General features: G+C 45.0%; 2 protein-coding genes across 7 annotated transcripts in view; one reads left to right on the top strand and one right to left on the bottom strand.

Annotated features, from left to right (window-relative positions):
* Positions 1 to 17,502, top strand: SLC23A1 (solute carrier family 23 member 1). 6 transcript variants are annotated; one of them, XM_027546322.1, is made up of 16 exons: positions 1 to 19; positions 2,374 to 2,435; positions 3,066 to 3,200; positions 3,656 to 3,813; positions 4,542 to 4,630; positions 4,765 to 4,832; positions 5,374 to 5,555; positions 5,686 to 5,806; positions 6,053 to 6,209; positions 6,515 to 6,662; positions 7,215 to 7,320; positions 7,555 to 7,684; positions 7,783 to 7,926; positions 8,404 to 8,499; positions 13,356 to 13,616; positions 16,777 to 17,502. In XM_027546322.1, exons 2-15 carry the CDS (start codon positions 2,400 to 2,402, stop codon positions 13,595 to 13,597), a joined length of 1,812 nt encoding a protein of 603 aa, XP_027402123.1. In that variant the 5' UTR covers positions 1 to 19; positions 2,374 to 2,399; the 3' UTR covers positions 13,598 to 13,616; positions 16,777 to 17,502. The 6 variants fall into 6 exon arrangements, with proteins under 6 accessions (XP_027402123.1, XP_027402126.1, XP_027402122.1 ...); XM_027546320.1 differs by lacking the exon at positions 1 to 19 and adding an exon at positions 1,040 to 1,299; XM_027546321.1 differs by lacking the exons at positions 1 to 19; positions 8,404 to 8,499 and adding an exon at positions 1,030 to 1,299.
* PAIP2 (poly(A) binding protein interacting protein 2) overlaps positions 15,356 to 26,549 on the bottom strand; it is a 17,652-nt gene continuing 6,458 nt past the window's right edge. The window contains exons 2-4 of the mRNA XM_027546329.1: positions 20,016 to 20,179; positions 18,496 to 18,675; positions 15,356 to 16,288 (exon numbers count right to left, since the gene is read on the bottom strand). Coding sequence (XP_027402130.1) covers positions 16,232 to 16,288; positions 18,496 to 18,675; positions 20,016 to 20,153 — 375 coding nt within the window. The 5' untranslated portion in view covers positions 20,154 to 20,179 and the 3' untranslated portion in view covers positions 15,356 to 16,231. The remainder of the gene's footprint in view (positions 16,289 to 18,495; positions 18,676 to 20,015; positions 20,180 to 26,549) is intronic.

Below are 26,549 nucleotides of genomic sequence, written 5' to 3' on the forward strand. Positions count from 1 at the left end.
GCCCCACAGTTTCCCAGAGGTAAGTGAGATCTGTCATGGTTGAAAATGTGAGTGAGCTGACAAAGGCACATGAAATCAGTTATCAGCACGTTTGGAACCCCAGATCCCTCAGGAGAGAAAACGAAAGCCAAGGAAAACTCCATAAGCACGTCACCTGCGGACACACCCACTGCAGCCGCTGCACTCGCTGTGCCCCTTTCAGAACACGAGTCTCCCTGGGTCTACGCCCAGAGGCTGCTCACTTTCTAGACTCTGCTTGTGACCCAGCTGGCGTGACTGGGCCCTGGGGCAGGGCAGGGCAGGGCGGGGTTCCTAGAACAGGCTGTATTCCTGATCTTGGCTCTACGTCCTCCCCAGAAATTCTTCTCACCTGCGGCCCTTTCTTTAGCAGCAGAGGAAAGAGCTCCACCTGGGTTGCACCTGAGTCTGGGTATCTGGGGTCAGTGATGCTCAAGCTTGTAGTTTCCTTTGTATCTCTGGGAGGTGGACAGAACAGACACTGTAATACTCTGTTGACACCTTGGCTCAGACAACAAAAAGACTCAGGCAGAGTCCTAGGTGAAATGGCAGGGCTGGGAGGGAATTCACATTTAGGGGTGGGAGGAAGGATAGTGCTGGAGGAATGGGGGTGTCCTAGGCAGGCCCTGACCACTGTGGCTTCCCTGAGCTGCCCTGCAGCCCAGCGCTCTGTGTTCCATCGCCTGTTCTCCACCTGCCTGAGGCCCCTCCCCTGGCCCTCAGGAGAGAACCCTGAAGCCCAGGGAGAGCCAGGGTCCAAGGCATTGGCTGAGGCATCAGAAGTAGCAGGTGTGGAGCTGGGAGCTGTGATGTGGACCTGCGTGGTCCTGTGTTTGTGAAGTGACTTAGACTTTGCATCAGACTCTGGGTGTGTTTGTGCAACTGTGTATCTGAGATCATGTGCAGCTTGCCAGCCTTGTCTCCTTGTGTGCGGTATGTGGTTTGGGTAGACTTGAATGACCAAAGGACAGTGTGTGGAAAGGGTGGGGCTGTCTCTCCAGCCCCGTAGGGAGTACTGAGGAAAAGAGGGTGGGGAGGAAAGTGCTGAGGAGTACAGGCTTTGAACTGGTCAGACAACTTTGGGAACCTGGGAGCAGTAGCCAAGAAGGGAGAGGAGAGGACAGGCAGGCAGAACAACGGGCTGGAGGCTGGAGCAACGGGCTGGAGGCTGGACAGGCCTTTGGATTCAGGGCTGTGACATGAAGCTGCTACCCAGCTGGACAGCGGTGCTGCCTGGGAGCCCTCGGGGCAGGGCCTGGCCGTGGGCACAGCGAACCAGAAGTAGGTGGACCCTAAGGGGGCCGGGAAGGCACAGAAGGGAGCTGAACCTGGGACCTCGGGCTCGGCCCTCGCCAGCCTAGAGCCTCAACCCCTGGGCTTTCCCCAACCCCTAGGAGGGGAAGATGGTCTGGCCCAGGGCTGCTTCAGGGGTTGTGTGGCCGTCACACAGGGCCTGACGCTTAGAAAGGCCCCCCAATTTGGTTTAATGCTCTGCTGTTGCTGTTTTAAAAATTATAACACTTGGAACAGGGCTCCCAGGTTTTCATTTTGCACTGGGTCCCACAGAGCACACAGCTGGTCCTGGCTGGGAGGGAAGGAAAGGAATCCTTGTCCTGACACAGAGGACAGGCAAGACCGGGCTAGCCCTGGCAGCTCCTTGGGCCCATCTGATTTTGCCTCAGGGACCCTGAGTGGTAGTGGTGAGGAGGGCAGTCCTTTATGACATTTAATGTAGAAATAAATACGGTGGGTTTAGGTGTTCAGGTAAACCTAATTTTTGGAATGGTTTTCTAAAACCTTGCGACCTGTGTGGCCTTGGTCAGATCACATCTCCTAAATCTGTTTCATCAGCTGTAAAATAGGTTAATAGCACCCAGAGCCTGGGGTTAGACTTGATGATACAAGGATGTTGCTTGGCACACAGTCATTCCCCAATAACAAGATGGGTTATGATGATGATAATGATTAACTTTTTATTAATAAGTAGGGAAAAACCTGATTCAGAGCGTGACATCATATGTGCCCAGGTTCACTCCCTTTCTCCTCACCTCACCCAGGGCCTGGTACCCTTCCAAGGTCATCCTCTCCTCACCCTCACCCTGGCCCTCTCTTGGAAAACTTGTGGCCCGTGCCCAGGCTCAGGTGTGGGCAAGCAAGGGAATGCTCAAGAGGCGCATGTGGCAGAGGCTTGGGCGGCCTTTTCCACTACAGCCAGAGTTAATACGTTACCTCAGCCTGGGCCCTCCTTTCGCAATCAGTGATAGAGATCTGGTTACAGATTTACTTCAAACAATGCCTGATATGTGGAGTAAAGTCCTCCTTGGCCTTCGTAAAGCCAACCCTCCTTCTCCTCAGGAACGGCTCACACCTGTGCCCCAAAGATGAGGGCCCGGGAGGACGCTGAGGGCCAGACACAGGTGCTGGGGGATGAGTAGGGGTGGGGGTGGGGTTGGGTGGGTCGGGGGTGGGGTGGGGCACTCTGCAAGCCTGCTCCCTGGGAGGGCAGAGAGAAAAGTTCTGATGAACTGGATCAAGAGTGACTGTCCCAGGTGGAATGTGGCAACTGGGGGAGGGGGTGGGGGTGGCAGTGGGGGTGAAGGAGATTTCTGCTTTGGGACTGGCTGACTCCAGCCTGGAACCAGCAGGGGGCCAGCCTACCACCCTGCTAGGAGACACTCCAAGGACTGGGGCACTGGTGGGACCAGATTGGATCCAAGAGGGTCTGTCACGGTCTTCAGCCCTCTTGGACTCTTCCTGGGGTACCTCCAGGCTTCTGACTCACGGGCCCATTCCCTTGGCTAGAAGGCCCAGGTTCCAGGGGCTCCAGGAGCCAGCACAGTGGACTCATTCCTGCACAAGGCAACGTGAGGTGGGAGCCAGGTGTAGCCAGGCCAAGGGAGAGATGGGTAGGTGAAGCTTGAGGGAGGGCAAAGGCCCCCGTCTGTGGAGCCAACAGGCCACTCGGAGCCCCTGATTGATTCTGAAGCAGAATGGACTTTTCTGGGTGTCAACGCTCCCTGCTGAGTTATTCTATATGCTGCCCCCAGCATGAGTCCCTGGGTTCAGCAGGGACCTCCACAAGGGACCCCCCAGTGTCCCTGTCCACAGAACCCAAGTTTGACATGTTGTACAAGATCGAAGATGTGCCGCCCTGGTACCTGTGCATCCTGCTGGGCTTCCAGGTGGGCATCTTCCCAGGGCCTGCCCCCTGCGCATCCCCCACCCCGACCACCCTCCACCCACCCCAGGATCCCAGCCCCCTCCCTGGCCAACGAGGTCATCCTGGGTAACAGGAAGAGAAACCTAAGGTCAGCTGCAGTGACTGTTGCCAAGTCGGTGGGGAAGAGGTTTGATAGGGCCTGAAAGGGCCGGCGCATCACCCGCCAGGGGGAGCGCCAGTGACAGGAGGGCCCCCGCCACAGCAGCTTGGGCAGATTAGCGACTCCCAGAGAGGTGAGCAGTCGCTCTGTGGGAATCCCTTATGGGAGTATCAGTCCCGAGTGGGCTACCTGGCAGGGGTGGCCTGGGCTCAGGCCCACTGAAGCAGGTGTGAGGGCTCTGAGGCCCCCCCTGCTTCCCGGTGGGCTCCCTGGGCCCTGCGTCACACACTGTCCCCCACACTCTCCCCAACCCCTAGCACTACCTGACCTGCTTCAGCGGCACCATCGCTGTGCCCTTCCTGCTGGCTGAGGCGCTATGCGTGGGCCGTGACCAGTACATGGTCAGCCAGCTCATTGGCACCATCTTCACCTGTGTGGGCATCACCACTCTCATCCAGACCACACTGGGCATCCGGTGAGCTTCCCCATGTGCCACCTGCACCTCTGACCCCATTCCCGTAGACACACACGCAGTGACCCACACAGCAGGGGCAGTCTCAGAGGACTCTCGTGGGACACAGAGAGCTGCTATTTGTGCCCACCTGCTGCTTTGGCTGCCAGGCCAGACTTAGAGGCAGGTGGCTGCGGTCCCACCCTGGACCCCTGGGGGTTCCTCAAGGAAAAGGAAAGTGCCTAGCTGGGTTCTCCTCAGTTAAGCCTTACTCTGGGTAATCGGGACCACTCGCTCTCCTGCTTCCAGGGCCTTTGCGGGCCCCTTCAATGGCCTGTCCTCCTGGGGGCTCCCTGCTCCTTGTGCACAGTCCTAGGCCTGGGTGGCCTAAGGATGGTTGTTTGTGGGAAGGAAGGTTGTGACCAGAGCTTGCACACAGGAGCCAAGCTATCCACTCCTGTGCCCATGGCCCGTCACAGTGCAGGAGCTGGTGCTGAGAGAGAAAGGGAGCAGGTTATGGGTTAGGGGCTCCATTTTTCTTTCTTAGGTGCCCAAAATGTCGCCGAGTCCGGCCTGAGGTCTCAGTGATTTCCCTCTGTTCTGCCCCGGCCCCTGTTCCTCTGTGTCTCTGTCCCTGTGATTCTCCCGGTGCCTCTCTCTGTGCCTGTCCCCCGCCCTCTGTCTCCCCTGTCTCTTGCTCCTGCCTCCCCACCTCCCATCCTGTCCCTGTGGCTCTGTGCCTCTGCTTCCAGGCTGCCGCTGTTCCAGGCCAGTGCCTTTGCATTTCTGGTCCCAGCGAAAGCCATCCTGGCCCTAGAGAAATGGAAATGCCCTCCAGAAGGTGGGTGCATTTCTGGGGTCTGCACTGGGAAGGGGAATCCCTGGAGCCTGGAGGTCGGGTCTGTCCCATGTCCGTTCAGAGCAGCATCTTTACTTTCTCTCTATCCATGTGTGTGTTCCTATCTCTGCCCACAGAAGAGATCTATGGTAACTGGAGTCTGCCCCTGAATACCTCACACATTTGGCACCCACGGATACGAGAGGTGGGTTTGCATGTGGAACAGAAGAGACCTGGACTTGAGAGTGTGGTTAGATGGGGGGGAGGCCACTGCTGAATTGGGGTATGTGAGAATGTGGTCCAGGAACTTTTTCTTTATAATTTTATGTATTTAATTAATTTATTTCTGGCTGTGTTGGGTCTTGGGTGCTATGTGGGCTTTTCTTTAGTTGCGGCAAGCAGGAGTTATTCTTCGTTGCAGTGCATGGGCTTCTCGTTGGGGTGGCTTCTCTTGCTGCAGAGAACAGGCTCTAGGGCATGCAGGCTTCAGTAGTTGCATCATGTGGGCTCAGTAGTTGTGGTACCCGGGCTCTGGAGCACAGGCTCAATAGTTGTGGTGCACAGGCTTAGTTGCTCCGAGGCATGTGGGATCTTCTTGGACCAGGATTGAACCTATGTCTTCTGCATTGGGAGGCAGATTCTTTACCACTGAGCCACCAGGGAAGCCCCTTGGAACTTTTTTTTAAAAAACAACATAGATGTCATGGCCTCTACATAGTGACTTACAGCTGATCTTGCTTTTCCAGGTCCAGGGTGCAATCATGGTGTCCAGTATGGTGGAGGTGGTGATTGGGCTGATGGGGCTGCCTGGGGCCCTGCTCAGTTACATCGGGCCTCTTACAGTCACCCCCACTGTCTCCCTCATTGGTCTCTCTGTCTTCCAAGCTGCTGGTGACCGAGCGGGCTCCCACTGGGGTATCTCAGCTTGGTGAGTGGGCACCAGGCCTGGTCCTTGCCCAGCCCCAGTCCCTCACTTCCCTCATGTCCTGCCCCCTTAGCCTTGGCTCTTGCCCCAGCACAGCCCACCAGCCATCTTCTCTTTGTGCTTCTGCCCCCAGCTCCATTCTCCTGATCGTCCTCTTCTCCCAGTACTTGCGAAACCTCACCTTCCTGCTGCCTGTCTACCGCTGGGGAAAAGGCCTCACTCTCTTCCGCATCCAGATCTTCAAGATGTTTCCTGTGAGGAGCTGACAGGCAGCTTGGGCTGGGACCAAGGCAGGGGCTAGACCTATGTCCAGGGCTAAGGCTGGGAGAAAGGGCCAAGGCAGTAGGGGAGCTAGAGGCAAAGATGAGGTCCCAGCCAGGAATGGGGGCCAGGGTCTGAGCTAGGGCTGGGGCACCATGGGGCTGGGGCTCGGGTTAGCTGGTTAGCCTGGACTGAGCTCCCTGGGCCCTCAGTGGACCCCTCACCCACCCTCGCTTCAGATCGTGCTAGCCATCATGACCGTGTGGCTGCTCTGCTATGTGCTGACCCTGACGGACATGCTGCCCTCAGACCCCACAGCCTATGGCTTCCAGGCACGAACAGATGCCCGAGGGGACATCATGGCTATTGCTCCCTGGATCCGCATCCCTTATCCCTGTGAGCAACCCATCTGGGCCCCTGTGCCTCCAACTGAGACCATCAATGTGGCCCCTGGTGACCCCAGTCCATCTGATGACATAATAAGTATCAACTGCACATTTAAAGTGTTCCAGGCAGAGTGCCAGTGTATTCCGACATAGCCTCACTCCAGCTTTATGACTGAGTGATCCCAAATAAGCTCCCATCCCAGGCTGAGATCCTTTTACCCCTCTCACTGCTCTACCCAAGTACTGCCTGTTCTACTCCCTGACTCAGCTAGGAACACTCACTGCATCCATCTGCCTGTCTCCCTGTTGCTTCAGGTCAGTGGGGGCTTCCCACTGTGACTGCAGCAGCCGTCCTGGGAATGTTTAGTGCCACGTTAGCAGGCATCATCGAGTCCATTGGGGATTACTATGCTTGTGCCCGCCTGGCTGGTGCACCACCCCCTCCAGTACACGCTATCAACAGGTATGCCCACCTGTCCTCCCTAATGTCTGATCCCCTCAAAAGTCACTCGGGAAGCAAACATTGGGACAGAGTTGAACCCCAGAGGAGGGGGACAAGGAGTTGGGCAAGTCACTAACTCACCAGGATTGGTCCTCCTTACTTATGAAGTGAGGATGCTCCCATCACTTGCTGTTGCAAATAGCTGAGGAATAACAAAGTCTTAGAGAAACCACAGTCACTGACAGCCTTCCGTGTGTCTAGCCCTTGGTGTGCGTTCTCTCCTGCAATCCATTAATGGCTCTGTAAGACAGGTACTCCTATTGTCCGCATCTTACAGATGAGGAGATTGATGCCCAGAATCACCCAAAGATTAAGTGCCAGGATAGTGGGACTAGCATTCAGACCTGGGATCCTGGCTTCCAGACCCCCTTTGGCCTAGAGTGGGGGACGACTATGGACAGTTGGTTGTAGCTCGCACAGTCCTAGGGATGCAAGAGATCTGGCCAGGGCAATGGGAGGACGCAGGCCAGGATAGAGCACTGACCAAGGCCCCCACTTGCCCTTTCCTTACAGGGGTATCTTCACCGAAGGCATCTGCTGCATTATCGCAGGGCTGTTGGGCACGGGAAATGGGTCCACCTCATCCAGTCCCAACATTGGCGTCCTGGGGATTACCAAGGTGCCCGGATTAGCCAGAGCGGCCCAAAGCCCCAACTCCATTCCACGTACCGCAGGCCCTGCCACAAACCAGTCCTACTTTGGCCTAGGCCCCGCCCTACATCCTGCCCTGACCCATTCGTGCCCGGCTCTTGTAACAGGCCCTGCCCACCCACCACACCCCTCCCCTCCCGCAACTAACGCTCCCCCCAGCTTCGTCCCCTGGGTCTAGCACCAACCCCTGGCTCACTGGCAGGTGGGCAGCCGGCGCGTGGTGCAGTATGGTGCGGGCATCATGCTAATTCTGGGCACCATTGGCAAGTTCACGGCTCTCTTCGCCTCACTCCCTGACCCCATTCTAGGGGGGATGTTCTGCACCCTTTTTGGTGAGTGTTGCGCGTGCTTTTGAAGACGCAGTGTGGTCGCAATGAGTGGAGCCCACTCAGCGGGCTAGGAGCCTCTAGCGGTTCTCTTGTGCCCTCAGGCATGATTACAGCTGTGGGGCTGTCTAACCTGCAGTTCGTGGACATGAACTCCTCCCGCAACCTCTTTGTGCTTGGATTTTCCATGTTCTTCGGTCTCACGCTGCCCAATTACCTGGACTCCAACCCGGACGTCATTAACACAGGTATTCCCAAGAGTCTACCCATCTCAAGGTGGGGGAGGTATGGTGGGCTTGACTCTGAGCATAGCCTCTTCCCTCAAAGGCTCCACACAGCCAGAGCCACAAATCCTCCCCAACTCTGGATGTTAGTCAGCAGCCAAGTGGCTAACCAATAACTGTCCTTTACTAAGACATTTTCTGTGTCTTAACTTTACATGTGCTCTTTTAGTTTTCACAACAGCTCCATGAGACAGATACTATCTTCATTACAGATGAGAGGGGTTAAATGATTTGTTGCAGGACAAGCAGCAACCAGCAAACTGGGATTTGAATCCAAGGATGGGAAAGGCAGAGGGTATAATCCTGAATGTCCGGATTTTGTACTGTCCCATCTCCACACCTGCTCGAGGAAGTCAGCAGGCTGCGCAAGTGGGGAGCGTCTCTGAGATCTGTTCTCTGGATGAGGCCGTCACGTTCACTGGCCTTTGGCCTGTTCCACAGGCGTTCCTGAGGTGGACCAGATTTTGACTGTGCTGCTGACCACGGAGATGTTCGTGGGTGGGTGCCTCGCTTTCATACTGGACAACACAGTGCCAGGTATCGGTCAGCCCTGGGAGGGGAACAGAGAACCATGGTGGACTCATAGGCAGTCCACCAGATGTCTCCGGAGCCGTGGCCAGGTCAGATGCAATGCAGGCTCTGCAGGGAGAAGCAGGAACAGATGGGCTGGAGGGAGAGACCACTGGCCTCATAGAGGCCAAGTTTCCTCTTGGTCTTGAAGAGGATGTGGCTAGGAGAGTCATTCCTGGGCCCCATGAATTGTTTCCTTGCCATTTCTTGGTTGCCACTGGATTGAGGGGTGCCTTTGTTTTCTTAGGATAGGACAGGTGGGAATGTAGCATTAGTATGTTGGCAAAACCCACTCCAGATATGCCAGTGATCTGTCATGCTGGCTACCAGGAGAGCTCTTAACATTTCTCTTTGGTATCAGGGCTTTTTACAGGGGTCATGGAGGATACTTTGTGGGGTCCCTGAGAATCCTCCTAGCCCATGTTTATGTGCCCCCAAAATATAAAAACTAAATGTCACCAGGTATTCTGACTAGTAATGAGACTTGTTAGCATTTACCAAATATTTACGGGTCAGGAAGGGAGCTAAATGTATCATTTTATCCTCAAAAACTATCCTGTGAGACAGACTATCAATGCCATTTTATGTGAGGAAAAAGAATCAGGGGTTAGGTGACTCACTGAAGGTTTTAAACACTGCAAATTTGGGATTTAAATAAAGTCTATCCAATGCAGTTAGTTCACAGTCTGTGTCCCAGCCACTCTACCACTTTGCTGGAGAGTTCCAGGGGAAGTGTAAGATCAAGGAAAGCTCAGTGGGGACAGAGGCCGGATTGCATTAGTCTACGGAGATAAGAGATTGGAAAAACAAGATGATAGCTCTCCATCTGCTGTCATTTAACAGCCTAAATATAGCTGGCTCCACTTGCTTTCCCCTCTCTGAAGACACAAGTGTCTACTCAGAGCACAGGAATCAGGGGCTGGCTGTGCACAGCTGGTGGGTTAGAGTTTACATAGGGAAGGGGCAGGGCTCCCTGGTACTTTCAGGGATTTTAGATAGCATCAGATGAGGGAGCTCCTGGTAGAAGCTATCCAGTGAATAGATGGATTTTGGTACCTGATTATGGTACCCCGCCCTCCCTAAACATATCACCTAAAGGAAGCTGAGGTGAGACCTGAAGCTCATCCTGTGGATATGAAGACAGGGAAGTGGTAACCTTGATGCCTAGGGAATCCAGAGAGATGGAGGGCATCTGGGTAGGCAGCTGTACAGAAGGGTTTGTGATTTGGGCAGCTGGATTAAGCTACCCAGATGTTAACAGCCTCAGAGTGCCAGAGTTCCTCACATCCCTCTCCTTCAACCCAAATGCCCATCATTAATCCATCCCTGCCGATCATTATATGTATTATGCTGCATAGTAGGTAACAGTCCTTCAATATGTATTGATGAGGAATCTGAAGCTCACAGTGGTTAAATCATTTGCCTAAGGTCACACAACCTGGACTCAAACCCAGGTCTGGCTGGCCCAGAATGCAGTCAATAATGGAGTCATACAGCTTTATTCCGTGGGACGGGTACACTGTGGGCATAGGCCACTTTGTATTTGCTCTTTCCCCTTTACCCACAAACCAACCTTAGAGGGGCAAAAAGTTTAGTTCAGCAAGTGCTCCTGAAGCCTGCCAGTATGGCCCTGAGTCAGACACGTAAGGGCAAAAAGTCATCCAACAAAATAGAAAGTGAAAACCGAGTTGAAAGCAATTTACAGCAGTAAGTTTTCATACAAAGATGGGCTTGATAAAGGACAGAAATGGTATGGACCTAACAGAAGCAGAAGATATTAAGAAGAGGTGGCAAGAATACACAGAAGAACTGTATAAAAAAGATCTTCACGACCCAGATAATCACGATGGTGTGATCACTGACCTAGAGCCAGACATCCTGGAATGTGAAATCAAGTGGGCCTTAGAAAGAATCACTACCAACAAAGCTAGTGGAGGTGATGGAATTCCAGTGGAGCTATTTCAAATCCTGAAAGATGATGCTGGGAAAGTGCTGCACTCAATATGCCAGCACATTTGGAAAACTCAGCAGGGGCCACAGGACTGGAAAAGATCAGTTTTCATTCCAATCCCAAAGAAAGGCAATGCCAAAGAATGCTCAAACTACCGCACAATTGCATCTCACACGCTAGTAAAGTAATGCTCAAAATTCCCCAAGCCAGGCTTCAACAATATGTGAACCGTGAACTTCCTGATGTTCAAGCTGGTTTTAGAAAAGGCAGAGGAACCAGAGATCAAATTGCCAACATCCGCTGGATCATGGAAAAAGCAAGAGTTCCAGAAAAACATCTATTTCTGCTTTATTGACTATGCCGAAGCCTTTGACTGTGTGGATCACAATAAACTGTGGAAAATTCTGAAAGACATGGGAATACCAGACCACCTGACCTGCCTCTTGAGAAATCTGTATGCAGGTCAGGAAGCAACAGTTAGAACTGGACATGGAACAACAGACTGGTTCCAAATAGGAAAAGGAGTACGTCAAGGCTATATATTGTCACCCTGTTTATTTAACTTATATGCAGAGTACACCATGAGAAACACTGGACTGGAAGAAACACAAGCTGGAATCAAGATTGCTGGAAGAAATATCAATAACCTCAGATATGCAGATGACACCACCCTTATGGCAGAAAGTGAAGAGGAACTAAAAAGCCTCTTGATGAAAGTGAAAGTGGAGAGTGAAAAAGTTGGCTTAAAGCTCAACATTCAGAAAACAAAGATCATGGCGTCTGGTCCCATCACTTCATGGAAAATAGATGGAGAAAGAGTGGAAACAGTGTCAGACTATTTTTTTGGGCTCCAAAATCACTGCAGATGGTGACTGCAGCCATGAAATTAAAAGACACTTTCTCCTTGGAAGGAAAGTTATGACCAACCTAGATAGCATATTGAAAAGCAGAGGCATTACTTTGCCAACAAAGGTCTGTCTAGTCAAGGCTATGGTTTTTCCTGTGGTCACGTATGGATGTGAGAGTTTGGACTGTGAAGAAGGCTGAGCGCTGAAGAATTGATGCTTTTGAACTGTGGTGTTGGAGAAGACTCTTGAGAGTCCCTTGGACTGCAAGGAGATGCAACCAGTCCATTCTAAAGGAGATCAGTCCTGGGATTTCTTTGGAAGGAATGATGCTAAAGCTGAAATTCCAGTACTTTGGCTACCTCATGCGAAGAGTTGACTCATTGGAAAAGACTCTGATGCTGGGAGGGATTGGGGGCAGGAGGAGAAGGGGACGACAGTGGATGAGATGGCTGGATGACATCACTGACTCGATGGACCTAAGTCTGAGTGAACTCCGGGAGTTGGTGATGGACAGAGAGGCCTGGTGTGCTGCGATTCATGGGGTCGCAAAGTCGGAGACGACTGAGCGACTGAACTGAACTGAAGGTGAATGAACCTGGGCTTGAGTCATCCAGAGCGCTTCCTGGATGATTCTGGAAGGACCAAGGAAACTGGAATGTGGACAAGAGTTGAAGGCACCGCAAGGGAGGGGTTTGGAAGGCAGGTGGGGAGCATGCACTGGTGGTTGTGTCCCAGCAGCGGTGAGGAGTGGGGTTGAGACACCCCAGTCTGGTGCCACAGCTCCAGCTCCTCTGCTGTCTGCTCTCTGTGCAGCCGGGCCCAGCTCAGACAGCGCCTGCTCCAGTGGCCTCTCCCACGCATCCCAGCCCTCCCTCAGTGCGTCCTCCTCTGAGATTTTGGGATACATCTGGTTTCTCTACCCATGGGGTTTTTCAACCTGGGCTGCCAGTGTGTGGAAATCTCTGTACTAAATTTCCACTTACTTGTCTTCAACCTCATCTCTTGTGAAAACCTCAGAGAATTCACAAATCCCTCCCATAACTACTTCCCCCTATTTGTGAAAAATCTCTTGTGTATCCCTACCACCAACAAAGATTTTACCTAGCTTGACTTCCTGAAGTTTGTATTAGAGTTTATTTTCCAAATATGGACTCGTAATACTAATACTGATTATAGTATTTCAAAATATACCTTCCTACCTCCACAGCAGTCTGGGTACTACTTGGTCCCCATTGGTCCAGCAAACACCAGCCCCATACTGATGGTGAAGGCTGACAATTACTTAACGTTCTTCATCATAAAATTTTGTATAATAGTGCATATATGCTATGGTATGCTAAGTCACTTCAGTCGTGTCCGACTGTGTGACCCCATGGATGGCAGCCCACCAGGCTCCCCCATCCCTGGGATTCTCCAGGCAAGAACACTGGAGTGGGTTGCCATTTCCTTCTCCAATGCAGGAAAGTGAAAAGTGAAAGTGAAGTCGCTCAGTCGTGTCTGTCAGCGACCCCATGGACTGCAGCCCACCAGGCTCCTCCATCCATGGGATTTTCCAGGCAAAAGTACTGGAGTGGGGTGCCATTGCCTTCTCCGAATAGTGCATATATATCTCCCACCAATGTTTCAAAGAAATCAGACAATGAATTTAAAGCACTTAAGCACGGAGCATTATGGCACACTGTTACGCGTTAGTCGCTCAGTTGTGTCCGACTCTGTGTGACCCCACAGACTGTAGCCCGCTGGGCTCCTCTGTCCATGGGATTCTCCAGGCAAGAGTACTGGAGTGGGGTGCCGTCTCCTGGCACACTGTAGATATGCAATAAATGTTGATTATGTATAACCAGTATCTTTCAGGGATCTCTAGAGCTCTAGGCAAGTTAGGAGCTGAGATCATAGATTCAACTTTGCAGGACCAGAAAACTGAGAATCAAGTTAACTCTGGAATTCTTCCCTCATGACTAGGTTATGGGGAAGGGAGGTAGTAGAGGATTGTTGGCTCTGGTGACCCCTTTGTCCACTTGCAGGAAGCCCAGAAGAACGAGGTCTGATACAGTGGAAAGCTGGGGCCCATGCTGACAGTGAGATGTCTTCCAGCCTGAAAAGCTATGACTTTCCCATTGGGATGAGCATGGTAAAAAGAATTGCCTTTCTGAAATACATTCCTATCTGCCCGGTCTTCAAAGGATTTCCATCAAGGTCAAAAAACCAGCTTCCAGTTCCAGAAGATATCCCAGAAAACACAGAAACCGTGTACACCAAGGTCTGAAAAATTATTTCCAGCAAAGGTAGGACTGTGTGTTAGTCTATGGCTTTTGTGGGAGGGATGGAAAATCACAACATTCTTATGCTTTAACCAGAGAGACAACTACTCAAGTTACCATTTTTGTAACATAATTGAATATTTTCAATGGAAAGGGAGACTGGGTAAAAAGTCACTGTATGTATGTGGAACTCCTTAGCCATTTCATGACAGTGGACAGTGGACAGTGACAGTGGAACTTCCCAACAAGTGTGGGCCATTAGCCGTGTAGGAGGTTCAAAGTATGCTGAAATATTGATCCTTTCGGCCTTTGGGTATCTGAACTGATACTGGGTCACCTGGAGCCTGTGAGCTATAACCTGTAGCTATAGGCAACCTCATGTAGTATGATAAATTATATTTCATGACATGGAAAAGGTTGAGAAATGACTGACACAAGTATAAGAATATTAAAAATTCTCTCACGTAAGGCGCTCTGTCTCAATAGTTGTAATAAAACCTCTACAAAACAGAATGATTTCAGTTACCCTAAAACTATGCCATACAGGCCCTGATGGGGTGATGTCTCAAGGTCTTAAAAAAAAAAAAGGTAGTTTTAATGTGCACATTGCCACAGACAGACAAGTTCCAACAAGGTGAGAGCTTAGCTTAGATGACTCCATGATAGAAAGTTTTAGTAAGTGATTTATTAATTTGTACCAGGGAATGGTCTCAAGTGCTTGATGTGTATTAACTAAATATACTCCTGAGATAGATACTATTATTACTACCATTTTAACAAGGTGGAAACTAAGGCACAGAAAGGTTAAGGGACTTACCCATAATCACTAGACTCAAATTCAGGAAGTCTGGTTAGTCTTTGCTCTTAATTATTAGGTTATTCAAGTTTGTAACCTCTTATTATATTACATGATGATCATCTGGCAGTATGTGGAAATGAACTCATCTGCCCACCCATCTAGGCTTAGGGAAATGGTCTCCAACGCTTACATACTTGGCAGCTTGCTGTGCCACTTGTGGTGCTGAGCTAGTAGAGAACAGAAGGGGCTGGTGGTATTGTGGAACCACCACAATATTGTTCTATAAAGAACAATAGCCGAACAAGATCATCTACTTCAGAGTCTTAAAAAACCTACCTGTTTATTAGCTTAGTAAGGGAGTCATTAAAAAAACAGCAGGCACAGGTACTGACATCAAAGGACCATAGGGAAAATGTGAACCAGAACTGACCAGATGGCATTCTTAATCTTGAGCCCTCCAAATTTAAGAATAGGGCCATGAAGCAGAATTGTATGTGGAACCAGGAAATTGCTAGCTGACCAACAGCCTATCCCAAATAAAGATTATAATTAGTTTGTGAGAGTGAAAAAGGGGATCCAGGTGAATCCCAACAGCAAACCAGGCCAATCAGAGCAGCAATGGTTTGTGAAGGGCAGAAGCCAGTGGAGCTTATACTAGAGTAAGGTTACCAACATACTGGCCAGCCAGAAAGTTTCTTAACATGGATATATATGATTGCCTTGACACTGCAGCCTGAGGTGACCAAGGCGGGCTATGGAGGGGGCTATGGGATTTATTTTACTGCTGTATTTTGGACAGATACTTATATATAACAACACATTTGACACTATGGAATCTAATAAAGCTTGCTCTCTCAGCAAATTTCGCCAACAGGTTTGTCCTGAGGGACTGGGCCCACACTAAAATGAGTATCACCACTTGAGAGTCCGTATTTCAACACCAATAAACACAAACATCAGCAGCTCAGTTCTACTATTATTTATTTTTTTAAATATTTTTGAAAAAATATAATTTTTTTACAATATTTTCAACTTAAACACTATTCACACTGAACACGTATGGCAGCTTAACCTACCCAAATAAGAAGTTTAAGAAGCCAAAACTGTTCTAGCTTTGTTAAAAGAAAAGTTGTGCTGCAGACTATTGTAGTGATGGTTAACAAAGCAAGGAAAAGCACCACTCAAATCATATGTAACAATTTATTTGTTCAATTGAATTATGGGTTGGTCAAATGTTAGATTTTACACAGGTAATAGCTATGATGCAATGACTCCTTAGAAAAGGATGGAATTCTCAAATCACATACTTGCTTAGATGTAACACTAGGATAATTCAGTATTTTCTTACATGATAACACCCCATAAAAGCCAGGAGACTTAGGTTCACTACCTTGTAACCTCAGTAACTAAAGACATATTTAAATGTCTATACTGAACTATTTCAATTAACCAGCAAGCCTTCTTCAGAAAAAAGAGATTCTTTTTGATGGGAACAAATGCAAATTTAAGTCTGAACTGAGGAACTCACTTAACAATTAGAATTTAATTTAGATTTAGAGATCATTTAATTTGGTGCTTTGACACAACTTGACTGGTGCTTCTTTCCTTGCTGTCACTTCAAGCCATGGGGCCAATTCTGTTCTCAGTAAATGTTTGACAGCTTTTTACTTAACAGTCTCAGCACTTTTATTAAGCATGCAAGACTAACAAAACTTTGGCAATGCATAAGTGTAACACAGTGACGAGAGAGAGCTTTTACAATTAAGTCTTCTAATACTGCCTTCACAGTGTGGAAATTGTGCTACATCCACCAAAAGAGGGCCCCGTCTACTCAAATATTTTAGTACTTCACCCCAGGAACAAACTCCTTTGCATTTGGATTCAGATTGCTCTTGACCTGGAAAATAAGTAAAAAAGCAAATTCATTAGCAGATACTCCAGATACTCAGAAGCATTCAACCCAGATCCACATGCAAAACCATCTTCCAAAAAAAGACAAAGGCAAGAATTCAGATGGTAAGGTCAAACTGAATTAAAACACATCTATAGCAGTGAAAGAAGGAACCAGATGTAAGCTATGTATATTATATCAAATTTTATCAATTTCCTAAACAGAAGGTAGGACTTGAAATTAAATTTGCTTAAGTGTAACCGGAAACTCACTAACTGCACATCCACCAAAGGAATGTCTCAGAACACAGAATTCTATTTATTTAACTATGATAGTTGACTTTCTTTAAACAGTTTCAAACTATGCAAACATTAAACAAGTATTGAAATGATGATTAAAGTGATTGGGGAATTGTTTATGGATTAATTTTACTTTATGATGCTCACTGAAAATATGGAGTTGTCTTTCTAATTGCTGTATTCTAATTCCCACAGGAAGCATGGTATATAACAGGAAAAGAAAACTACATGGGGAGTCAGAAGATCTAAGTTGGAACCCCAGCTCTGCTAACTAACTTCTTATGTAGGCCTGGATAAGTCACTCTCTGGGACTGTTTTTGTATCAGTTAGGGGAGGAATGGGCCAAAGCCTCTCAGAGCCTTAGAGGCTTGTACCACCATCATTGTGTATTTCTAAATCTTTACTTTCCTAAGTAGATATGTTAGCATACAGGGAACAGCTGGAAATTTTCCTCTACCACATTTTTGAATGCAAATTGATCAAGACAAAAAGAAACCAGGACAGATTCCAGGGCCTGAAATGTAGGGATGCTGGCAGGATTTTAGATTGAATCTGAGCCTTCAACATTACTTACTTCAAGACCAGAGCATATTAAACAACATTTTGGAGCAATAATTTAAGTTTCATAATTTAAACATAATGATTCTCATCTCTCAAGGGAAATTAATCTAAACTTTGGGCAGATACAAAATAACTAGGAGGAGTTAATCTCAAACAGACTGAGTCAAACAAACCAGTTTCTAGACAGTGGGATGATACTGGGTCCAGGTAAAGTTATACATTAGAGCAAAGAGCTTTTCTCCTCAGAGGAATCAGGATTATTTGTGGAGTGACTAATCCAGCCATAAGCAAGTATACCCCAACAGACTGTTCAGATCACATATCTGCCTAATTGGGTTACTGTCCTTTACTGCAACAAAAGCTATACCACAATGTACATTTCAGTGTTCTCTATACAGCCTTTTAGGAAAACAGTTTCCAAATGTCTGAAAGGGCAGGCTGGCAGTATCCTCTGGGAATGCTTATAAAAATTAGCATGTCTAGATGACTGATTCTATGGATGGCATGTTCCTGAGAAAATTTCTGTTTTTAATGCTTCATAGGTCATTATGATGTACAACCAGGTTAGGAAATCACTGCACAGTGAATAAAAGACAATTACAAAATGACTTCAGAGTCTAGGGGAATATTCCAGAGAACCGTCTTGCAGAAGCAACTAGAGATTGTCCATATGGAAAGAAAGTTTAACATTCTGGCTAAATTATCTTAATTTTAGCAAAAGGATCATCAGGTTTTACTTTAGTACTGATGCTTAGTTATCACAGTTCCTGAAAAAACTTTTTACTACAAATAAACCATCAGCAATGAGACACTGGGAATAACTAAAAATATAAATAGGTTTGTGTTCCTTTTCTGCCAAGAGTTTGTAAGTCTTTGTTAAATCATAATTCCAAACAGAGTTAGAGTAACTCAATGAAAATCCTGGGTTAGGAAAAAAATCTCCAGAATTTTACCCTTCAGAAAAAATGTGTAATTTCACCAAATATTTAAGACAGAGCAAAACCTCTCCGTCTAGCTACTTTTGCACAGGCAAATCACATGAACATACTTGTCCCTTTTGAATGACTGCTTTTAGACATTTACGTATCCTAGGGTATCGTAGTTGTCATAACTAAAAGTAGTGTCAAGGAATCTATTAGTCAGAAATCTATTAATCAGACTAGCTCCAGAGTGCTGCCAAAAGTCACTCCATATCATAAGTGAGACCAGGAGGCCTCTGCTTCCATAGTAAGAAGCAGTAGAATTTCTGAAGGGAAAGAGACGTAGAACTCTTCTTAAACAGATGGATGCTGACTTTTCCACTTATGAGAAAGACCAACTAGGTTTTAAAAAAGTGAAAAAATAACTCTTTACCACAAGATCTTCCAGGGAAGAGCCATCACTGATAACAAGGTCATTAAACTGGTCTTGAATTTGGTCCATAGTTTGTGGGAGATCTCGAGCTGGAATAAACCACTCATGTTCCTCCTCTTCTTCCAGCATTTCTTGGAAACAGCGTTCAATAAATTCTTCTTCCCATAACTCCTCTTCTATCTGGATTTATAATAAAGGGTAATTTATAGCATACTTGGTAAGATGACATCACTAGGAAAGGCTTAAAGTATCTTGAACTAAACCATTAAAAATCACAATGTCATACCTTCCTTGTCTGCTTCTATGCTAAGGTAAAAAAAAAAATCTTTTCCATAAGACCTGGAAAGATATATTTAGATTTTTGCTATGTCTTACTTGTCAGAGCAGAATATTCTTTCTTTCCACTAAAGGTGGCAGGGAAGAAGTAACAAAAGTGTTCTTATGCAGGACTGGGTATTAGAATTACCTATGATACTTCCAAAACTATACAAACCCTAAACCCACCCAAAAATGACTGGAAAAATTATCTTTAGAGGGTCAGCAACTTAACTGTCATTGAAATAGAAGACCATACTGCTTAACCCTTTTTAATACTCTTGAATATATATAACTGCTGCTGCTGCTGCTAAGTCGCTTCAGTCGTGTCCAACTCTGTGCGACCCCATAGACAGCAGCCCACCAGGCTCCCCCGTCCCTGAGATTCTCCAGGCAAGAACACTGGAGTGGGTTGCCATTTCCTTCTCCAATGCATGAAAGGGAAAAGTGAAAGTGAAGTCGCTCAGTCGTGTCCGATTCTTCGCTACCCCATGGTCTGAAGCCTACCAGGCTCCTCCGTCCATGGGATGTTCCAGGCAAGAGTACTGGAGTGGGGTGCCATTGCCTTCTCCAATATATATATATATATAAAACTAGATATGGTCAAATCACACTGGCTACTGATGGCCAAAGTCAGGATCAGGGAAAAACAAGACAAAAGATGAAAACAGGTACAAGAAATATGGGAATAAAGACATTTATCAATGTATGAGACTTCTCTACAACGTATGAGAGTTTTCTAAAGTAGAACAGTGGTGTCAGATTTGGGGGCTGGTCAGAACAAGAACCTTAGGTGAAAACCAGTACTTTGGTACTGGTGCCTGTCTACTCTGGATTCTCTTGACTTTCACCACAATAGGACAATCTGACTGGTCTAAGGTAGTGGTTTCCAAACCTTACTGCTCCCAGGAACCACCTGAGACGGTCAAAAAAAAAAAATAAGTTTATCAGGTCCCACCCTAAGCTCTTCTGAATCAGAATTTTTGGGGTCAGACACTGAAAAAAGTTCCCAAGGTTATTTCAATTGAGCAGTTAAACCTGGTAGTAATCAACATCCAAATAAAACAGAAGTGGTGGCACATAAATCCATGTATTTCATATATAAGGGACCAGGTGAAAAACACATTTCAGGGACAAGTACAATTATATTATTTGACGGTTATCACGGGCTACAATAAAAAAGAATGTTTATACACAAAACTAACTTGTCTGTTGAATTCCTCTTCATTTTCCATCCACATGTACTCTGCAAATGGATTGTCATCTTCATGAGAATGACCGTTAATTATCACATCTTCATTGATGATGCTTGGGCTAGTACTGCTGCGACTTGGATCTTTCATGGTTGGCGTCAGATGTAGTTTTTAACCTTAAAACAGCAATACAGTTAATTTAGCCAGTTATTCTTTCAGTTCTTAGTGAGCATCTATTATTACCAGCCATCATGGTTAGGTATGAGATGCATATTAATACATTAATGCACATGATAAACCAAGCATTTGGAAAGCTTCATTTTTCTCCTAAACGATTTTAATGTCTAAGGAATAACTGAGAATAGCCTAGATTCTAGTAACAGTAAACAAAGGCAAACAATTATTTAAATTGAATCCCCAAACCATCTAATTTGTTAAAAATAGAATATTCTATGTTTCATAAAACCACCATGGTTTGGAAAATTGATATTAAAAAACCTAGGGACTGGAGGTGAAAACTAACAAACTTTTAATATATTGCAAGCTAAAAGTTTGAAGCATTAAAGTTCCAGAGTCTACAGTATTCTGTGTGTGTACACCCAGTCGAAAAGTTGTGTCCGATTCTTTGTGATCCCATGGACTGTAGCCCACCAGGCTCCTCTGTCTATGGAATTTCCCAGGAAAGTATAGTGGAAAGGGTTGCTATTTCCTACTCCAAGGGATCTTCCCAGCCCAGAGACTGACCCCATGTCTCTTGCGTCTCTGACAGTGCAGGCAGATTCTCTGTCTGCACAACCTGGGACGCCCCTACAGTAAGTCTACCAGTTCATTAACTCCGAAATTGCTAAAAAATGTGTTTACGTAAAGCAAGAGAGACTTGTATGTAAATCCAAACATTAGTGTGATTTATGCCAAAGGAAGGCAACAGCATACCTAATATGAAGATGAGAGTTTTAAAAATGTCTTCTTACTCCAAAGTTGTCATAATCAAACTAAACAGAAAACCCCAAATATACTAGAAATAGTTTTCCTTCTTTGGGTAAGGTTCAGGGACAGACTTGCTCTATGTATGTTGCCTGGCCCTTTAAACTCATTTTATGAACTTAATTTTAACTTAATTTTATGAACTTAACAGGACATAAGTACTAAAAAACAGCTTTTCATATAATATGAATGTAAGTCTCTAAGCAGTAGGGGTGGGTGGGCCCAATCCTGATGCACATATGCATTTCCCCCAATAATGAATACTAATGACAATAGTGTCATGGCACTAACATTTTTCATTGTTAGGAAGTCCTGAATTAAGAATTACTGAGAAGGCTTCCCTGGTGGCTCAGTGGTTAAGAATCTGCCTGCCAATGCAGGAGACACAGGTTTGATCCCTGATCTGGGAAGATCCCGCATGTAGCAGAGCAATTAAGCCTATGCGCCACAACTACTGAGCACGTGCTCTGTAACAAGAGAAACCACAGCAATGAGAAGCTGGCACACTGCAACTAGAGAGCAGCCCCCGCCTGGCGCAACTAGAGAAGAGCCTGCCAGCAATGAAGACCCAGCACAGTCAAATATAAATCAATAAATAAAATTTAAAAAGGAATTACTGAGAATTCTGCCTTCCTTAGTGTTGTATGTGTATGAAAGAAAAGGCAGAGACAGACTGAGATTTATGTGGTAGGGTGTGGGGTAGAGGGCTTCCCAGGTGGCTCAGCGGTAACCACTCCACCGGGCAATGCGGGAGCTGCGGGTTTGAATTCTGAGTTGAGAAGATCCCCTGGAAGAGGAAATGGCAACCCACTCCAGTATTCTTGCCAGAGTTATTCCAGGAACAGAGGAGCCTGGCAGTCTACAGTCCATGAGGTCACAGGGTCGGAACACTACTGAACAGACACACAGTGTGGGGTAGAAAGAAAACATGACTGGAATTAGGAAACTGAAGCACTGTGAAAAGACACAACAGAAAACAGATGATAGATATCCTTGATATTTTTATTTATCATTAATCTTGGGTTAAATAAACCCTCTTATTTTGATAACAAGTTCTGACTAAACAGCAATCAGTTCCTCTAAAGTAAATTACTTATATATCAGGCTACCAAATATTTATATGCTCATTTTTAAACAAACTACACTTTAGAGTAGACTCAAATATTATGAAAAGAAGGAGGTCAATTCTGCTTTGCAACTTCATGGAACTTTGTTTACACTGCACACAAACCGATCATTAAACGATGTTCAAACACATCTCAATTTACAACAGCTTTTCATTATTTTCCCAACATGTATCCTATCCCAGCTCATACCCATTACATCCTACCTTTCAGAAGACCACAGTATTAATAAATGACATATTTTTAGTTAAAAATAGTACATAAAAATCATGTTTAGCAGATTACAGGACATTCAATATTCAAGTAGAACTGAACAGTTAAGTAGCAATTATATGTGAGACCTGTACTAGAAATACCACTAACTTGTTTTTGAATATGATTCAAGTGACTATAATAGTGTGTGTGTGTGTATATATATATATAAATAAAAATTTGTTTAAAGAAAAAAGTGTTTTCCATACATTTCATGAGCATAAGTTTATGTAAACAATGAAAATCTGCATCAGCAAATTCTATAGTCTGGGAATCTCAAGGAACCCCTCCCTCCTTGTTTGATGCCAACCAGTAACAAAATATAAATAGTGCTTAGCAAAAAGGGCCCAAGCCCTGCATCTGACATGTCTCTAGGTCAGCTTTTTGCCCATTATCACCTCATCAAACAACCTGTGGCTTTGGTACAGATCCCACTGAAAGTATATTAAGGACAGTAAATAAAATTTCATTGTCAAGCAATATTTGGGAAACAAATCCTAACTGGAACCAGTAAAATCAACTGGAGCCCAGGCACTAATCTTGCATCTTAAGATAGCTGAGGAAGAAACAACTGCTGACCAGATTTCTGCTATAGCCAGTCAAGTGAAAAGCCAGAGGGGTGAGGATCATTTACTTTCAGAACATTGACAGACCTACAATTACTGAGTGTAAGGTGTTTTAATACAAGGTATTGTTACCAGATTTTAAATTTTCTTCTATCACCTGTTGATTCTTCTTAGACCAAACACTTTATATTATGTCCTATGTATGTTTTGGGGCTTCCCTGGTGGCTCAGATGGTAAAGAATCCACCTGCAATGCAGGAGTCCTGGGTTTGATCCCTGGTCGGGAAGATCTCCTGGAGAAGGGAATGCCTACCCATTCCAATACTCTTGCCTGGAGAATTCCAAGGACAGAGGAGCTTGGTGGCCTACAGTCCATGGGGTTGCAAAGAGTTGGACATGACTGAATGATTAACACACACGTGTTTTGCTGTCTTAAAAAAACTGAGTATATAGTTCAAATACCGTAAAATTTATTATTTTAAATTGGCATTTGTCAAAAACAGTTAAAGGCAAATATAGTAGCCAGTGCCAGCAAAGAATAACAGTTGGGGCAAAAAGGAAAGGAAGAAAGGCTGGTGAAGGAGATGCTTTGGGAATAAAGGCTTTGAAAAGCTCCTACATATTCTGGGAAACCTAAGAGGCCACAGGCATGCCCAGTGCTGGCAGCACACTCAGAAAAGACCTGACAAGATTATTCAAGCTTCAGGCTCTGCACATAAAAAGGTTAAGAAAGAGCTGTAAAGTGCTCAAGTGTTAAAGGTGTGCCTCAGCATACAGCAGCAGGTTTGACTGGGGAAAGAATCAGTAAACTTGGTAAATCAATTAAGATTATTTAGTCTGAAAAACATAAAAAATAATGGAAGATTTAAAAATGAACAGACCTCAGAGATCAGTAGGATACCATTACATGTACCAATATATGCATAATGGGAGACCCAGAAGAAGAGAAAGAGTGAAGACTAATTGGCCCCTAACTCCTCCAACTTGATGAAACCTATCAAGCAGCTCAAGGAATTCCCAAGTAGAATAAACCCAAAGCAATCCACATGGACACATTGTAATCAAGTTATTGAAAGTCAAAGACCAAAAAAGCATCTTCAAAACAACAAGATTAATAGATGATTTCACATCAGAAACTAGAAGCCAGAAAACAGGACAATACATATGAAAGGATAAAAGGGGCGGGGAGGGAAACTAAGACATTCCCAGATAAGTAAAAAAGTGAGAGTTCATTACCAATATACCTGTCTTATAAGGAGAGCTAACTGACTCCTTCACATTGAAATAAAAAGAATACCAGCATTAACTTGAATTCACTGGAAGAAATAAACAATGATAATTATACAGTAAATACAAAAGTCACTAATAGATTTCTTGCTTTATAACTCCTCTTTTTCTCTACAGCAAACTAAAGAAGCATTAGTCCACATGAGTTACAAACTAAGGTGTTATTTGTCATGTCCAGGGTAACCACTAGGAAAAACCACCAAAAAAAATATATAGTGTAAGGTGTACTGCTGAGATGTATCATCATCTTATTCAGAGGCAGTCCAAAAGCAGCAGCTTCAAGTCAGTGAGCTCAAATCTATATATATTAGTCTCTTGTGGCTTAGAACAAAACCAACAAAAACTTAAACAGGAACTCCTGAAAACAAAACAGAAGCACCTAATTTGCTTCAGTGATGTTTGAGGACACAACGTATGTAATGACTTGACAAATACAGTTTAAAAAAAAAAAATCTGAGAAGTAAACCATAACAATCTGTTGCTGTCTTGTCTTCGTTCATGATTTAATGGAAACCACTTAAAAATGGGCAGAAACGAACAGAGAAAACCCATAATCCCCTTGCCCCAATTTTTAATGTTCATACTTGCTTCAAAGAACATCTATGGCTTCAAAAAACATGTTTTTATTATTTAAAATCCTAAAATTATCACAAAATGTAATTCAAAATTTTTAATCTTTAGCCTTAATCTCATAAAAGGATTTCTAAAACAACACAGTAATACTAATTCAGAACAAGCAATATTAAATTACTAATACTAAAAATCTAGTAGTTGTAAGAATACATCTAATAAGATTTTCCTAAACAAAAATCACAAAATGGTAAAACAACAATGTATCAAAGTAATCATTTGAAAAATTCTGGATAATTTGTCTTTGCATATAGTTAGGAAATTTTGTTGGAAAAGGAAGCATTAAAGTAAAAAAAAACTGTTTATGTACAAAGTAGGCCCTACTTAAACAGGTCTTAAGGAAGTTTTTTCCTTTCCATCTTCAATCTTACCCAGAGGTAGTCAATTTTAACAGCTTAGTATATGTCCTTTCATATTTTTTTGCTTATAGAGACACACATAAAGAATTTATGTATTTTAATAGAATCATGCTAAACTAAATATATCACATGAAAGATCCTTACTAGTCAATGTACACAAGTATACTTAATTTTTTAAATGGATACAGCAGCAATTATTCAACCATTTCTTCTCTGATGCAATTTACCATTTCCAGTTTTTTCAATACAAATAATCCTGCTTTGATCACCCTTGTACACACATCCTTTTCTAGTTGTGTTTTCTGTAGGATACATTCTGATAAGTGAGAATAACTGGGTCAAAGGCCATGTGCATTTGTAGCTTTAAAAGACAGATTATATGCCAAAAATATTATGGTAATGTACATTCCTATAATAAGCTGGGTGCTCCCATTTCTCTGCATCCTCAACAGCTCTGTATATAATCAACATAGCATTTTACTTTTGCAAACAGGTGGGCATAAAAGAATCTCACTGTTTTCCTCTACAGCTGCCAGGATATGTTCATCTTGTTTAGGAAGTCTTTCCCTATCTTGAGGTTTTATTTCCTTTATTTTCTCTCAGTATTTTTATAGTTTCTTTTTTATAGTGAAACCTTAAAAAAAACAAAAAAACAAAAAAACACCAAAACCCAACTATTCCTATTATTTTTTTAAATATATTTTTGCATATTTATTTAGCTTACTGGGCATTCCTTAGTCGTGGCACATGGGATCTTTAGTTGCAGCATGTGGAACCTATTTCCCTGACCAGGGATTGAACCCAGGCTCCATGTACTGGGAGCATGGAGTCTTAGACACTGGACCACCAGGGAAGTCCTCTAAATCTTTAACTCATGTGAGCACTACTTTGAGTATGATGTAAAAGATCTATATTCATCATTATTGAAATGAAAGCTTGTTCCTCAGGTTTATCATGATCAAACTCCTACTATACTGTTTCCTTGCTCTGTGATGGTATATTGTATACTGTTTTATCCCCAACTTTTATTGTTTAAGAATTTTAAACTTACAAAAAAGTCATAATAAAATAATAGTATCATGAACACTTGTACCTTTCATCTAGATTCATCAACTATTAGCTTTTTGCCACAGTTGTTTTCTCTATACAATTTTTTTTGGCTTAACCATCTGCTATGTTGCAGGCCTTTCATCATGACCTTTCATCTTCAAATATTTCAGCACAGTATCATACTGTTTTGAATAGAGCAGCCTTTCAGTAAGTTTGAATATCTAGTATCACAAATCCCTTAGCAACTTTCTTGGGGAAGAGGGGAATCTTGCACTTTCATCTTTGTATCAATTTT

The sequence above is a fragment of the Bos indicus x Bos taurus genome, chromosome 7 (assembly GCF_003369695.1).
Source record: "Bos indicus x Bos taurus breed Angus x Brahman F1 hybrid chromosome 7, Bos_hybrid_MaternalHap_v2.0, whole genome shotgun sequence".
Taxonomy (NCBI): Eukaryota; Metazoa; Chordata; class Mammalia; order Artiodactyla; family Bovidae; genus Bos; species Bos indicus x Bos taurus.

Coding starts and splice junctions, on each gene's coding strand:
- SLC23A1 (XM_027546320.1), top strand. CDS start 1,218: ATGAAGCTGCTACCCAGCTGGACAGCGGTGCTGCCTGGGAGCCCTCGG. Junction 5,807..6,052: donor AGATCTTCAAGATGTTTCCT/GTGAGGAGCTGA, acceptor CCCTCGCTTCAG/ATCGTGCTAGCCATCATGAC. Junction 8,500..13,355: donor ACTGGACAACACAGTGCCAG/GTATCGGTCAGC, acceptor GTCCACTTGCAG/GAAGCCCAGAAGAACGAGGT.